Source organism: Strongylocentrotus purpuratus, unplaced genomic scaffold (genome assembly GCF_000002235.5).
Source record: "Strongylocentrotus purpuratus isolate Spur 01 unplaced genomic scaffold, Spur_5.0 spur5_contig_850, whole genome shotgun sequence".
In the NCBI taxonomy this organism is placed as follows: Eukaryota; Metazoa; Echinodermata; class Echinoidea; order Camarodonta; family Strongylocentrotidae; genus Strongylocentrotus; species Strongylocentrotus purpuratus.
The window spans coordinates 2,096,645-2,110,135 of NW_022145558.1; the positions used below are offsets into that span (position 1 = coordinate 2,096,645).

Genomic DNA, 13,491 nt, shown 5'->3' on the forward strand with positions numbered 1-13,491 from the left:
CCCACCTATACTTGTTCCAAACAAGTATTACATGTCTAGTTTTAGTATTCATTTCCTTAGGTGTAGATACTAATAAAGAAACACATGTATCAAAACCATAATAAAACTAAACTCGAATGTACAAATTCAAAACATAATCAAATAGTTACTGGAAAACCAAAGCCTGTCACACCCTTAAAGGGATACGGTAACTTTGTCTGAGATCCTTAAAACAAAATCCTTGATTTAGCTCATGCTGCAGTCATAATTATAAACATTTAGGTCATTAAGGAATTCCATGACTTTTACAAGCCGATTGCCTATTTAATTATCAAGATATTTATAATTGTGTTTTCATTTTGTGTTTTCGTAACGGTTTTCGAACCACTACAGTCTATTGGGAAAAATAAGTATGGTAAAACCGGTGACTCAAAAGTTTTTAATCTTTTGAGGCACTCCATGATCATTTTGAAGCGCAGTTTTTTTTAGGTCTTCAATATACACCATATCACAGACACTGATAACACATAGGTTCATGCATCTCAGATTAAATATGGTTGAACGATGCTTTTAACATCCCCCCCAAAAAAAAATAAAAAAAAATAAAAATAAAAAAAAAAAAAAAAAAAAAAATAAATAAATAACATGTTTACATTTTTAACAGAAAATTTGGAATTTTCTAGATTCGCTAGTGTAGTAGATTTAAGTGATTGAATTGTGGGAAAAGTACTCAGATGCAATGACAAGTGATTAATGTTAAATCCCCCTCCCCCCCCCCCCGAATCGTCGTTTAAAGCAGTTTATTTTCTGTCTAGGAAAATACAAAGGTTTCCGCTTGTGGAGTGTTATACTGCCCAGGCCACTTTATCACATGATACTATTTGCGTCACAATGCCCACAGGACCGACTCACTAAGCAAGAGATATGTATTCTTTTGTTTGGTTGATAAGCTCGACTAGTTATTTTTATTTTCCTCTGGTTTCATTTTTGGACCACATGATCCAGCTGACTCAGTGCATTATGTACCTGCTCAAAGCCATGTTACCCATATGTTGACATACAGACTCACGCAGCCTATGTCTTTCATTTAATATGGGTTATTCGTCACTTCTACATGGACATGTGATCGAACTAAGCACATAGTAAGTACAAAGGGAAGCTGCATTAGATTGATTTCTAGACCATTTTCTTCGACACACTGCATGTTTTGGCATCTGTCACGCCGGATCCATGACCTAGAGACAAATTATCCTCCTATCTTGGGGAATACATTATAAACGCTTTTATAACATGTTCTAGAAGAGACCTCTCATGTCATTTGTTGCCAGTTACTTGTATTTGAGATGTGTAAGATTATGTGTAAATCCTTTTAGCTCGGCTATAATTGGATAAATATATCTGAGGAGAGGTTTGGTTTATCCAAGAGATAGCCGCTATATAGTGTGTCCCAGAAAAATATGTATCACATGAGTTGCATCAAAATAAAGAGGGGGATCTAAGCTTTACAAATATGTGTCATCTATTAATTATAATTGCGATTAAGTTATGATAAAACATCGATTATTCACGGTTTCGTTTTTTTCTGGGACGCACTGTATAAGCTCCTCGGAATGTATTACATACAATCCATGTATATATTACAGAAACCCTTATCCTAAGTATATATCATAAACGATTCGACTAAATGTTATTAATATTTTGAGAAGGATGAAAAGGTGGACTTTACCCGCATTAGCATGTCTTAAGTTTATTAAGTCTATACCTGGGCAAGGATAAGGCATTTTGGCTCTGTTAATGTACGGAATATCATCTTGTTCGAAGCGGTTCCCCAATAATCCACGGCAGAAAATTGCACTTTGCATTTAATGAACATTAAAAAAGGTCTTTCCGTTGAAGATTTGTTGTTGTTGTTGTTGTTGAACATGGTAACAATTCGCGATCTCATGTCATTAGAGAACAATTTCAACATTCGGACAATGTTGGGCGATTTGCATATTAACCTCTAGATCCCAATGTACCATAATCAGGCGCGTACGCAGGGGGGGGGGGGGGGGTGGGTTTTAAACCACCCCTTGAGTTTTTTATGTGTATGTTTTGTATATGTTTATGGGGAATCCCCCCCTTTGAGTTTGTTGTTTTAAAAAAAAAATGATAAAAATAAAAAAATAAAAATAAATAAATTTAAATTATACCAATGGCTGACCTAAAAAAGGTGACCTACCCCCCCCCAACGGTACAAAATGTCAAATTTTCAAATTTCGATACACACACACACACAAAAAAAAAAAATCCTCTTACCCCCCCCCCCCCCCCCCTCCCCCCCCCCCCCGCTTATTTAGCGGCTGGCTGAGTCGTTGTTATTACAGTGTCCTCTTACATTTTCGTAATTATTGGGTTGAACGCGGGTTACAGTAACATATTTCCTCTCCGACGTAAATTTCACGTGAATGAAGAACATGATTCATCTCCAGTCAGCCTCTTAATATTCACGTGAATTTCACGCAGATATTTTGACTAAAACTATCACTAACGCTTCACGTGTTTCTGTGACGCGATTCTAAAACTTGTAAAGAATGTGATAATTTCTTTTATGAAGATGTAATTTCATAACCAAACAAAAACGGGAGTATAAGGTTTACAAACCATGGTCGTAATTTAGTGTACATGTGATTTATAAGTGACCTAGGGTACGTTTATACTCAGCTTTTTCTGGCCAGAATGAGGCATTTGTTACGCGTTTAGTTCAAAACACGGTTGCGTCCTTACTCATTTTTGTAGAATCACAGAAAAACGGCGATCGTAATCGCCGATCCTAAACTCACAAAAAGGTGCGTTTTGGATCGGCGATTCTGGGGAAGCATAAACGCATAATCATTTTTAAACGCGTTTAAATGTGGTCAACATAGCATGCGCAGTGCAGACTCTGCACTGCACTTCTCTGGCTCCTCCAGGTATGATCCTTGCTCTGAGCCAGAATCATGCCTGGATGAGCCAGAGAAGTGAGCCTGAATCATGCCTGGAGGAGCCAGAGAAGTGAGCATAAACAGTACACCGTGGAACTGCGATTCGATAAGTGTTTACGATGAGCGTTTAAAATCGCTCATTCTGCCTTCAAAATTGAGCATAAACGTACACCTAGTGCAAGAAACGTGTTTACACAATCACGTAAATGTCAAGTGTTTGAAGAACGTAAATCTGTTTAAGTCGATACCTTGATATTGACGTAATTTTTACGTTAATTTGTTTATTGGGTTTCCACCCAATTTTAAATATGTACCTCACCACTGACTGACTTTGCGAAAATGTTTATATGTTCATTTTTCTAGGTTTTTTGGTGATAACATAATGTCAGCTTCCAGTTGTCACTAGGAATGTGGCAGAAGAATGAAAGATACAGCGTGAAGTGAAAAATGAAATAACAGATTGTGATCGATTCATGAACTTGTACAGTACCTCAGGAGCAAGGAAAGACCCCCCCCAAAAAAAAAGGGCTTCGCCAAAGCTCTGATCAACAGAGATAGTATGCAGTGGCTTAATGAGCAAAAACTTTTTTGGGGGCAGAAGAAAAACAAAACCGGAAAATCATGGCATTTCAGCAACATTTTTAAATCAACATGGTATCAATTTATGAATAAACCACTTTTGAATTTTCCCAAGCCCCCCCATCAGTACAGTGTTGATGATTTGCAGAGTGCACTAAGCAGTGCTGCGCAGAATGGACAACTTGACCTCATCCAAGAACTGATCGGTAGAGGAGCCGAGGTGAACAAAGTTGATAATGACGGTAGAACTGCATTACAGCTAGCTGCACTGAATGGTCATCTTGATGTCACTAAATACTTGATTAGCCGAGGAGCCGAGGTGAATAGCGGCGGAAATGATGGTGTGAATCCGTTATGTATAGCTGCAGGGACTGGTCATCTGGATATAACCACATTTCTGATCAGTCAAGGAGCCGAAGTTAATAACGGCGGAAATGAGAGTTTGACCCCATTACATCTAGCTGCAGAAAATAATCATCTTGATGTGATCAAATATCTCATCAGTCAAGGAGCCGAGGTAAATAACGGCGGAAATGAGAGTTTGACCCCATTACATCTAGCTGCAGGAAATGATCATCTTGATGTGATCAAATATCTCATCAGTCAAGGAGCTGGAGTGAATAAAGATGATATTAATGGTTCGACCCCATTACATCTAGCTGCTTATGGTGGTAATCTTGATGTCACCACATTTCTGATCAGTCAAGGAGCCGAGGTTAATAACAGCAAAAATGGGGGTATGACCCCATTACATGAAGCTGCACGGAATGGTATTCTTGATGTCACCAACTTTCTGATAAGTCAAGGAGCTGAAGTGAATAAAGATGATAATGAGGGTTTTACCCCATTACATCTAGCTGCTTATTGTGGTTATTTTGATGTCACCAAATCTCTCATCAGTCAAGGAGCTGAGGTGAATAACGTTGGTAAAGATGGTTTTACCCCATTACGACTAGCTGCATGTAATGGTCATCTTGATGTCACCAAATGGCTGATAAATCGAGGAGCTGAAGTGAATACAGGTGATAGTGTGGGTTGGACTGCATTACATTTAGCCGCTTTTAATGGTCATCCTGATGTGACCAAAGAACTAATCAATCAATGTGCTGACTTTAACCACACCAATTATGATGGTTGGACTGCATTACATGCAGCTGCTAATGAAGGACATCTAGATGTTGTCACAGAATTAATCAGTCAAGGAGCTGATGTTGATAAGGCTAGTGACAACGGATGGTCAGCATTATATCTTGCTGCAGCTGCTGGTCGTGTTCGTGTTTCAAGTGCTTTGCTTAGTCAGCAAGCTGAGCTGGCCACATCAAATATAATTCATTGGACGGAGTTTCATTCCGCTGCAGAGAGAGGCGACCTTGATGCCATGAAAGATCATGTCAGTCAAGGAGCCAAGCTGAATAAAGCTGGTTCTTTTGGTTGGACAGCCTTACACATTGCAGCAAGTAATGGCCATCTTAATATGACAAAATATTTGCTGAGTAAAGGAGCAGATGTGAATTCTAGCAATGACTTTGGTAGGTGTGCCTTGCATAGTGCCGCAGAGAAAGGGAACTTGGATGTCGTGGAATATCTGATCAGTGAAGGGGCCGATATGAATAAGGGAAATGACCGTGGATTGACTGCCCTACATTTTGCATCATCGTCTGGCCATTTAGATATCGTCAAATCCCTCATCGGCAGAGGGGTTGAGGCAGATATTTGCAATGCATATGGAACTACTGCTCTCCATTATGCTTTATTTAATCGTCGGATCGACATTACGAAGTATCTGCTTAGCCAAGGCTCTGAACTGATTAAGAGAAGCGTTCGGAACTCCGTCATCTTACAATTTGATGGACAGTATGGTCATTATGATGTTGTGCGATGTGTGCAGAGTCGTGTAGGTCACGCAGTTAGCAGATTCAGGGATTCTTTCACTGTCTTTAGAGGTACTCCAGAAAGTGATCTTGGTAGAACCAAATATCAAGATGGCGATGAGGATAAGACACTTAAAGGGGGAATGGTTATTGTGAAAATGACACGTATATCGTCTGATCTTAACAGTCATGAAGATCTTCTTGTAAGTGAAGGAGGCAGAACAGCTGGTAGCACATCATTACAATATGCTACAGAAGGTGGCTGTCTTGCAGTTGTTCGGTATCTGATTACTCAAGGAGCTGAAGTGAACGAAAGCAACAATGCTGGCTGGACTGCTCTTCATGTTGCTGCGCAAGTGGGTCGTCTTTTTATTGTAGATTATCTACTTGAACAGGGAGCTGAAGTAAACAAAGGAGACTTCGATGATATCTCGCCTTTGCATGTTGCTGCATTTGTTGGCCATTGTGATGTTACCGAGCATTTGGTTAGGCGAGGAGCAGAGGTCAACGGCGCCACCAATGAGAAAGGTTCAACAGCCCTACATGTCGGAGTGCAGAACGGGCATCTTGATATCACAACATTTTTGCTCAACCACGGAGCCGAAATTGATGCGACAGACAATGATGGTTGGACTCCCTTGCATATTGCTGCTCAGAACGGTCACATCGATATCATGAGGTGTCTACTTCAGCAACTTGCAGATGTTAACAAGGTTACCAAGAAGGGATCATCTGCATTGCATTTGTCTGCTGCAAATGGACATACCGATGTCACAAGATATCTATTAGAGCACGGAGCTGGAGTAAATCTGAGTAAACCTGATCAGACTGCGTTGCAACTCGCCGCAGAACAAGACCAAGTTCATGGAGCAAGTTCAGATGCGTGGTGTGCTGAAGGGCAGAAACACCCTTTCCCCCCAAATGGCCATGCAGACACTGAGGCTTTAACAGAAGATGAGAAGAAGGTATTTAATTTAGTATTCCTATAGGTTTCATATTGAAAAATATCCTACTGTTTACCCACAATCTTGCAAGTATTAAAATCAGTCTTTACTAATCCCCTTCTACTACTATTACATAGATTGTCTAAATTATGAAAAAGGTTGAAATGATTCCACAAGGACTTCTTAAAACTTATCTTGTACAAGAACATATACAAGTAAGTCAAACCTCTTTTAGTGGCCACCTCTCTATAAAAGCCACCTGTGTATCGTGGCCGTTCATTTTGCCTCCCTCGAGAAAAAAATATATGTGTTTGAGAACCTTTCTAGAAAGGCCATGTGTCTACAGGGACAACTATTTTCGTTTTCCATGGGTAACCTTAACATACAGGTTTGACTGTATAATGTTTACTTAAATACTAATATCTGTATATGTGTAAGTATATGTGATGATACAAGCAATGGAAAACTAGAAAAGAACCTACTTCATAAAAAGCTGTTGTTAGTAGATTCTTATTTCTTGAGGCTGGTGTTTTACACAGGTTGTTGGACAACATGCTGAGAAAGGCTGCACAGCAGTTCATTTAGCCACGCGGAATGGCAACACCTCCATCATCGAGACATTAGTTTCCCATGGCGCTGATCTCAACATCCAGTCCATCGACGGAGAGACCTGTCTTCACGAAGCCATCAGACTTTGTGGTAGGAAGGACATCAACGTTGAAGCAACACCAGTACTCCAAAGGGTAAGATGATGAACTCTAGAACACATTATCCCTGGGATTGTATGACACTTGCTCCTGTGAAAATTGCTCTGCATAATTTCCTACACTAACCAAATTACTTACTTACAATTATGCAATTGGAATCATACCATTCCCAAATGAGTGCGCATAAAAAATGGGGCATACTGCCCAAAATGGGTATAAAGCGATGATTATTTAATCTTGTAGAGTCAAATAAAAAGAAATATAAAAAAAGGTCATATTTCTGAAAAATGAAAAAGGATTGAAAATTCTGAAAATTAAAGAGGGTTCGTATATCTGAAAATAAAAAAAGCACATGATTGCAAAAATGGCAACAAGTTCTGTGTCATTTTTCGGAAATTACAAACCCTTTGGACTAACGAGTCTTATTTCCTTTTTGTGTGTAACAAACCTTTGGAGTAATGAAACCTATTTCACTTTCGGAATTACAAACATAACTAACCATCAGAATAACATAACAAATGTTCAGAATGATGAACCTGTGGATAAATCTTCAGAAACATAAGGGCCTCCAAAAGTTTGAACAATCGTTTCTATTGATAATTGTTCTAGATCTCAGCAGAGTTCTATCAGAATGAATTGTCTCCCAAGAAGGCCCTGGTCTTCTATCTCTTGGACCATGGAGCAAAGCCGGACATCAAGGATAACCAAGGCAACCTACCAGTCCACTATGCCAAGGATGAAATCACTCGCCAGATGATTTTCTCAAGGTGGGGGAAGGATTATATTAACATGGGCATTTAGAACAAATGTAGAAATGGTGTAGCAGTCGATTGGTCTAAGTTGTAACTGGTAAAGTGCTTCTTAAAATAAAGTTATTATTATTTTAAAAGACAAATATATATTATTGAAATTGCTTTCCTAAATTTGGATTTAGATTTCCAGCTTAGTTATATATATGATTTCTACCAGGTTATGAAATTAAATTATGTGGATGAAATAGGGTAAATTTTACCTTGGACTGATCCAACAAAAACTGTTCAAATTTAATTAAAATATTATGAATTGTAGTATATGAAGAGTAATACTTGACTGTTCAGTAACTTCATTAGATGATTTGTAGAATTTTGGCCAGTTGAAGTATTAATTGTGATGAATCCTGTTGAAAATTCTCATGCTTACTTTCTGTAGATAGGAGAGTCTTTATTTTCAAAAAAAGTGTGTGAAAAATTGCATTTGAAAGCTATCATTTCCATCAATCATTACATCGCATTTTGTCCTGACTATATGTCTTAAATGTTAGTATTGCTGCTGATTGTATAAATTAGTTATAAGATATAATTGTAAAACTGTGCAAAAAACCTTGAGATGGACACTGGATATGTGTACATGAAAGTATGCGTTCATTATTCATTTATGCACAAACAGTATTAACTGTAGTACCCAAGTAGAAGTATTCTTTTAAAGGGCAAACAAAAAGTAGTCATTTATGAAGCACCTTCATTACTTAAGCAATGATTATTCTTAAAAGCAGAAAGTAGGACCTCTCCATGGGTAAAGGATCTGTGGATATTTGATCAAATACCTTTTGCTTGCCCAAGTATATCCTGAAGGTTGAAACAATATGTTAATATCACTTTTCTTTTCTTTGTTGTCATTCGCATAAATTCTCAGGTCTCCTGCCATGGACATCATCAGAGCTGATCGAGGTAACACTCTGTGTTAAATAAATAATTTAACATACATTATCATAAACAAATAATGATAAATAGATGATTAATAAGGTTTTCATTTTTATTGACATGGGTGCATTGTAAAAACAAGAACAGAACAAGAAAACTTTAGGCAATCGCCAAATTCACATTCAGAAATACAAATTTCATATTTAAAAGAGAGAAATGATAGACGCGGTGATCAGTTTTATTGTTTAACTAAATGTCCATAATGCATAGGGGGCACTTTTTAATTTTGTTGGAGCCACGTAAGAGAAGGTTGAGTTTTGGTGAAAATAAAGAATAAGTTGTGAGCTTTCGCATTCTTTGAATGTCATTTTGGAGGATTAGATATATTTGAAATATCCTCTTTTTGATTACAATATATGTATAATACATATTAATGATTTTGGTATGCAGGGTTTAACGTTATAAGTAAAGATGAAAAGTATTCCGCTTTTTGGTACATTAATCTCTTTTGATTTTGTAACTCCAGATATAAATATTTTCATGCATTTTGATACGCGCTGAACATAAATTACAGAAAAGGGAAATGTGTACAAATGAGGGACATAACGTAAGAGTATTTTGAAGGAATATGAGGGTCCATGCGTGGGATTTAATGGCTCGTAGCCTTTTCATCTTCTAGTGTGTCAGATCGTCTTTTGCAATGAAATCCCTCGTTCTTTCCCTCTATTTTTAAACTTGCATTAAAAAAATAATTTCCATATTGTTCAATAATTGTTTTTATCTAAAAGAATTAGCGTCCCTGCCGACTGCAAATACACACGCAAAAATCGCACTCTTTTCCCGCACGCCCACCCCCTCCCTCAACAAAAACAAGAAAAGAGAAGAAAAAGACAACCCAGAAAGATATCAACAGGCGGCTATTATGGGTGTGTGGGTGTGTGTGTGTGTGTGAAAGGGTGAGAGGACTCGTGCAAAAAAAAAGAAGAAGATGTTTGTGTTATTTTCAATGGTCCGAGGGGTAATTGTTCTATCATCCAGGAGGTATTTGTCATAGGGGGTAATTGTAACAATTACAATATATGTATAATACATATTAATGATTTTGGTATGCAGGGTTTAACGTTATAAGTAAAGATGAAAAGTATTCCGCTTTTTGGTACATTTATCTCTTTTGATTTTGTAACTCCAGATATAAATATTTTCATGCATTTTGATACGCGCTGAACATAAATTACAGAAAAGGGAAATGTGTACAAATGAGGGACATAACGTAAGAGTATTTTGAAGGAATATGAGGGTCCATGCGTGGGATTTAATGGCTCGTAGCCTTTTCATCTTCTAGTGTGTCAGATCGTCTTTTGCAATGAAATCCCTCGTTCTTTCCCTCTATTTTTAAACTTGCATTAAAATAATAATTTCCATATTGTTCAATAATTGTTTTTATCTAAAAGAATTAGCGTCCCTGCCGACTGCAAATACACACGCAAAAATCACACTCTTTTCCCGCACGCCCACCCCCCTCCCTCAACAAAAACAAGAAAAGAGAAGAAAAAGAAAACCCAGAAAGATATCAACAGGCGGCTATTATGGGTGTGTGGGTGTGTGTGTGTGTGTGAAAGGGTGAGAGGACTCGTGCAAAAAAAAAGAAGAAGATGTTTGTGTTATTTTCAATGGTCCGAGGGGTAATTGTTCTATCATCCAGGAGGTATTTGTCATAGGGGGTAATTGTAATCATAAGGTATAATAATTGTCTTTGAGGTAATTGGCCCTTGCGACAAATGTCTTAATGGGGTAATTATCATGGGTTGAATGTCCAGGGGTGTTTTTGGTCCCAAATCGGGTCATATTGCTCCGATTATCTCATTTTCGCTCGATGGATCACTGCAGCACAAACATCCACTTTTTTAACATGCTGGATTCAACCTTTATAGTGTTGGATCCAGCATGTTTAAAGTGTTAATGTACCATTTTGATAAAGTTGTCACTCCTCAGCCCTTTTAAATGGTGATTTAACATTTCAGTTTGTAGAGTGTACCAAACTAGCCAATCAGCTGTCAATGACGTCATATTGAATGTGGCGGCAAATATATTTTGTGAAATTATCGAGAAATTGACTATCTCTAATTGCAAACTAGTTTTATTTTTGGATGGAAATGCAGCCATTGTTATCTTAGTCTCAGAAGATTCAAGAGGTCTATTTTGTAGATAAATTTTCAATTTCTTAGAATGTTCCAATGTGTTGCAGGGTACCGCACTATGAACATGACAGACAATGAAAGCGGACAAAATATACAGTTCCTCAGGTAAACAAAGGGACATCCCTTCACTGCTATTATGTAAAAATGTGTAGAACAGGTGTCACATGCATATTCACCTGTTCTACACATTTTTACATAATAGCAGTGAAGGGATGTTCCTTTGTCTACCTGAGGAACTGTATATTTTGTCCGCTTTCATTGTCTGTCATGTTCCTAGTGCCGGGTGTATGCCATTGGGTGTGATGTGTTCGCGCGCAATGCCGCGAATTATACATTCTTCTTCTTCTTCGCTATAAGTACAGGCCACCGCGCCGTCGGGTGTGAACATTCCTTTCCTTCTCAATACAATAACTTTCACCTGCCTAAGTTATTTAAACCATAAGGAATCGTGGCGTCTCGCCACTTCCATTACGTAATCATTAAAAGGATCCGCATAATTATACAACATTTTCCTGCTATACGTTGTACCGCAGGGAAATACAAATCTCCCTGGTATGCCTTACAGTCCAAACGATAAATATGTGCCTTAAACGAAGCAGGCGACAATCGGCGTAGCAGACGACACTTCATAGTAATTTTATATGTGAGATTGCTTTGCTAAATATAAACTAATTTGTTAATAAATATCAACTAAAATTTCTTTTACATATCTTTAAACCATCATTGATATTTAATAATTCATGAGTGAGTAAAAGAAACATACCAAACTATAAAATGATATGAAATACTTGGTGGCAATCAGGGGAGTTTGACGTGATGACCGATTGCACCCCTCTCTTAATAACCGAATAGTCTATGGGTGTCATGAATATTCATGTTTTTGCTTACCTCGGCTAAATGTTTGCTTTTACTAAATGGAAAAATTACGATGGGGGGTTGGATGAAATGGACATAATGAACATAGCAGAAGTGATAATTGATAATTCATGCTTCTTATCCTTCGTGTGCTTGACCTATAATCTTACAATCGCTTGGCAGACTGAGTCCAAAGTTCGACTTGTTTCACATGTGTATTATAGGCAATGGCGAGCTTGCAACCTATTTAAAAAAATTACGGTGGGTGAACTTTCAAAAGTCAATGAGACATGAGGGCTCCAATGAAAGAGCTAATGATAACGTACGTCGGGGTGGATGTGCTTTTCGTTTAAACAAAAAATGAATTGTTAACGATTTAAAAAAAGAACGTCCTTAGGCTAACATGTTAGGCTACTTACTCTGACGATAGGGGGCGTTGTGAAATGAGACTAAACGGAGCAATATGTATTGTTTTAAGGGGGTTATTGTCCTGGGATGATAGTACATTTGGTGATTGTCCCATGGGGTTATTTTCCAGGGGGAAATTGTCGTAGGGTGTAATTTTCGGGGGCGTAATGAGTATTACATTTATTATTGTTGCATAACGTGAAGTCGACGTATAGTTCCTCGTAAATATAAAGAACGTTGCAAAAAGAGATCACACAGGACAAAAACCTACTTCTAGGGCTTCCATTATTATATGACACTGACTCAAGTTAGAAAAATTGTGTTTTGAAAGTATTTCAAATACAGAATGCATTGAATATTCATACTACCTAAGGCAAGATCTCCTCGCATCATAACTGATACATGTATTGATAATGTTACAAATGATTTTAATCGTAGACAAATACCATTGTGAAGGCATCTTCGACCATAATGGAGGAGAGCTGCAGATCCCGTCATACGGATTCACTCTTTCCATCCCTCCCGGTGCGCTGCAAGAGGGTTCTAGTGAAACGATCACTTTAGATGTTCTCAAAGACATTCCACCTGCAATCACTCTAAGACCCGATGAGACGATTCTTACCTATGGCTTTCAGTGTCTTCCGTCAGGATTACAATTTGTATCAGAGAAACCTGTCAGATTGAAGATTCCTCATTGTGCCAACCTCATTGATCCGACAAAAGTGCTGGTCGTTATGTACTTCTGGAATCACGGTAAAGCAATGTGGTCAAGAAACAGAAAGTTCATTAACATGTCAATATCAGAAGAAGAAGAAAAAAACATTTTGTAGTAGTTATAATACCACATACCCTCCAACTAAATGGAGAGCTTTCTAGCCAGTCGCCATTTTATAGGCATGTAATTTCTAATCATCCAAAACTGAAAGCATCCGAGCAAATACCCGTCTAACAACTGAGTGGGGTAAAGGATCGTAGAAAGACAGAATGTGATAATTCGTCTAGGATCTAGAACAGGGTGAATATTTACAGTAGTAGTTAATATAATAATAATAATGATACTGATGTTTATAATAATACTACTTCTACTAGTACTACTACTACTAATACTAATAATGATAATAATAACAATTTTACTTACGCAGGAATCATCAGCATCAATGCTACTCATTCTTATGACCCTACGATTATTATTACCCCAGCAATAATTGCAAGGTACCAATTTAAATCTTGGTAGCGAGTGGCAAATCACTACAACTTTGACTTCCACTAAATCATCAAAGAGGTTCATCTGATCGGTGATGTAGCTTG

At 37.8% G+C, this 13,491-nt stretch overlaps 1 protein-coding gene across 1 annotated transcript in view; it reads left to right on the forward strand.

Annotated features, from left to right (window-relative positions):
* Positions 1 to 2,886: 2,886 nt before the first annotated feature.
* The window catches only part of LOC105447010 (ankyrin-3-like), a 39,058-nt gene continuing 28,453 nt past the window's right edge, over positions 2,887 to 13,491 (forward strand). The window contains exons 1-6 of the mRNA XM_030993912.1: positions 2,887 to 2,930; positions 4,422 to 6,357; positions 6,876 to 7,079; positions 7,653 to 7,810; positions 8,715 to 8,749; positions 12,622 to 12,936. Coding sequence (XP_030849772.1) covers positions 2,887 to 2,930; positions 4,422 to 6,357; positions 6,876 to 7,079; positions 7,653 to 7,810; positions 8,715 to 8,749; positions 12,622 to 12,936 — 2,692 coding nt within the window. The remainder of the gene's footprint in view (positions 2,931 to 4,421; positions 6,358 to 6,875; positions 7,080 to 7,652; positions 7,811 to 8,714; positions 8,750 to 12,621; positions 12,937 to 13,491) is intronic.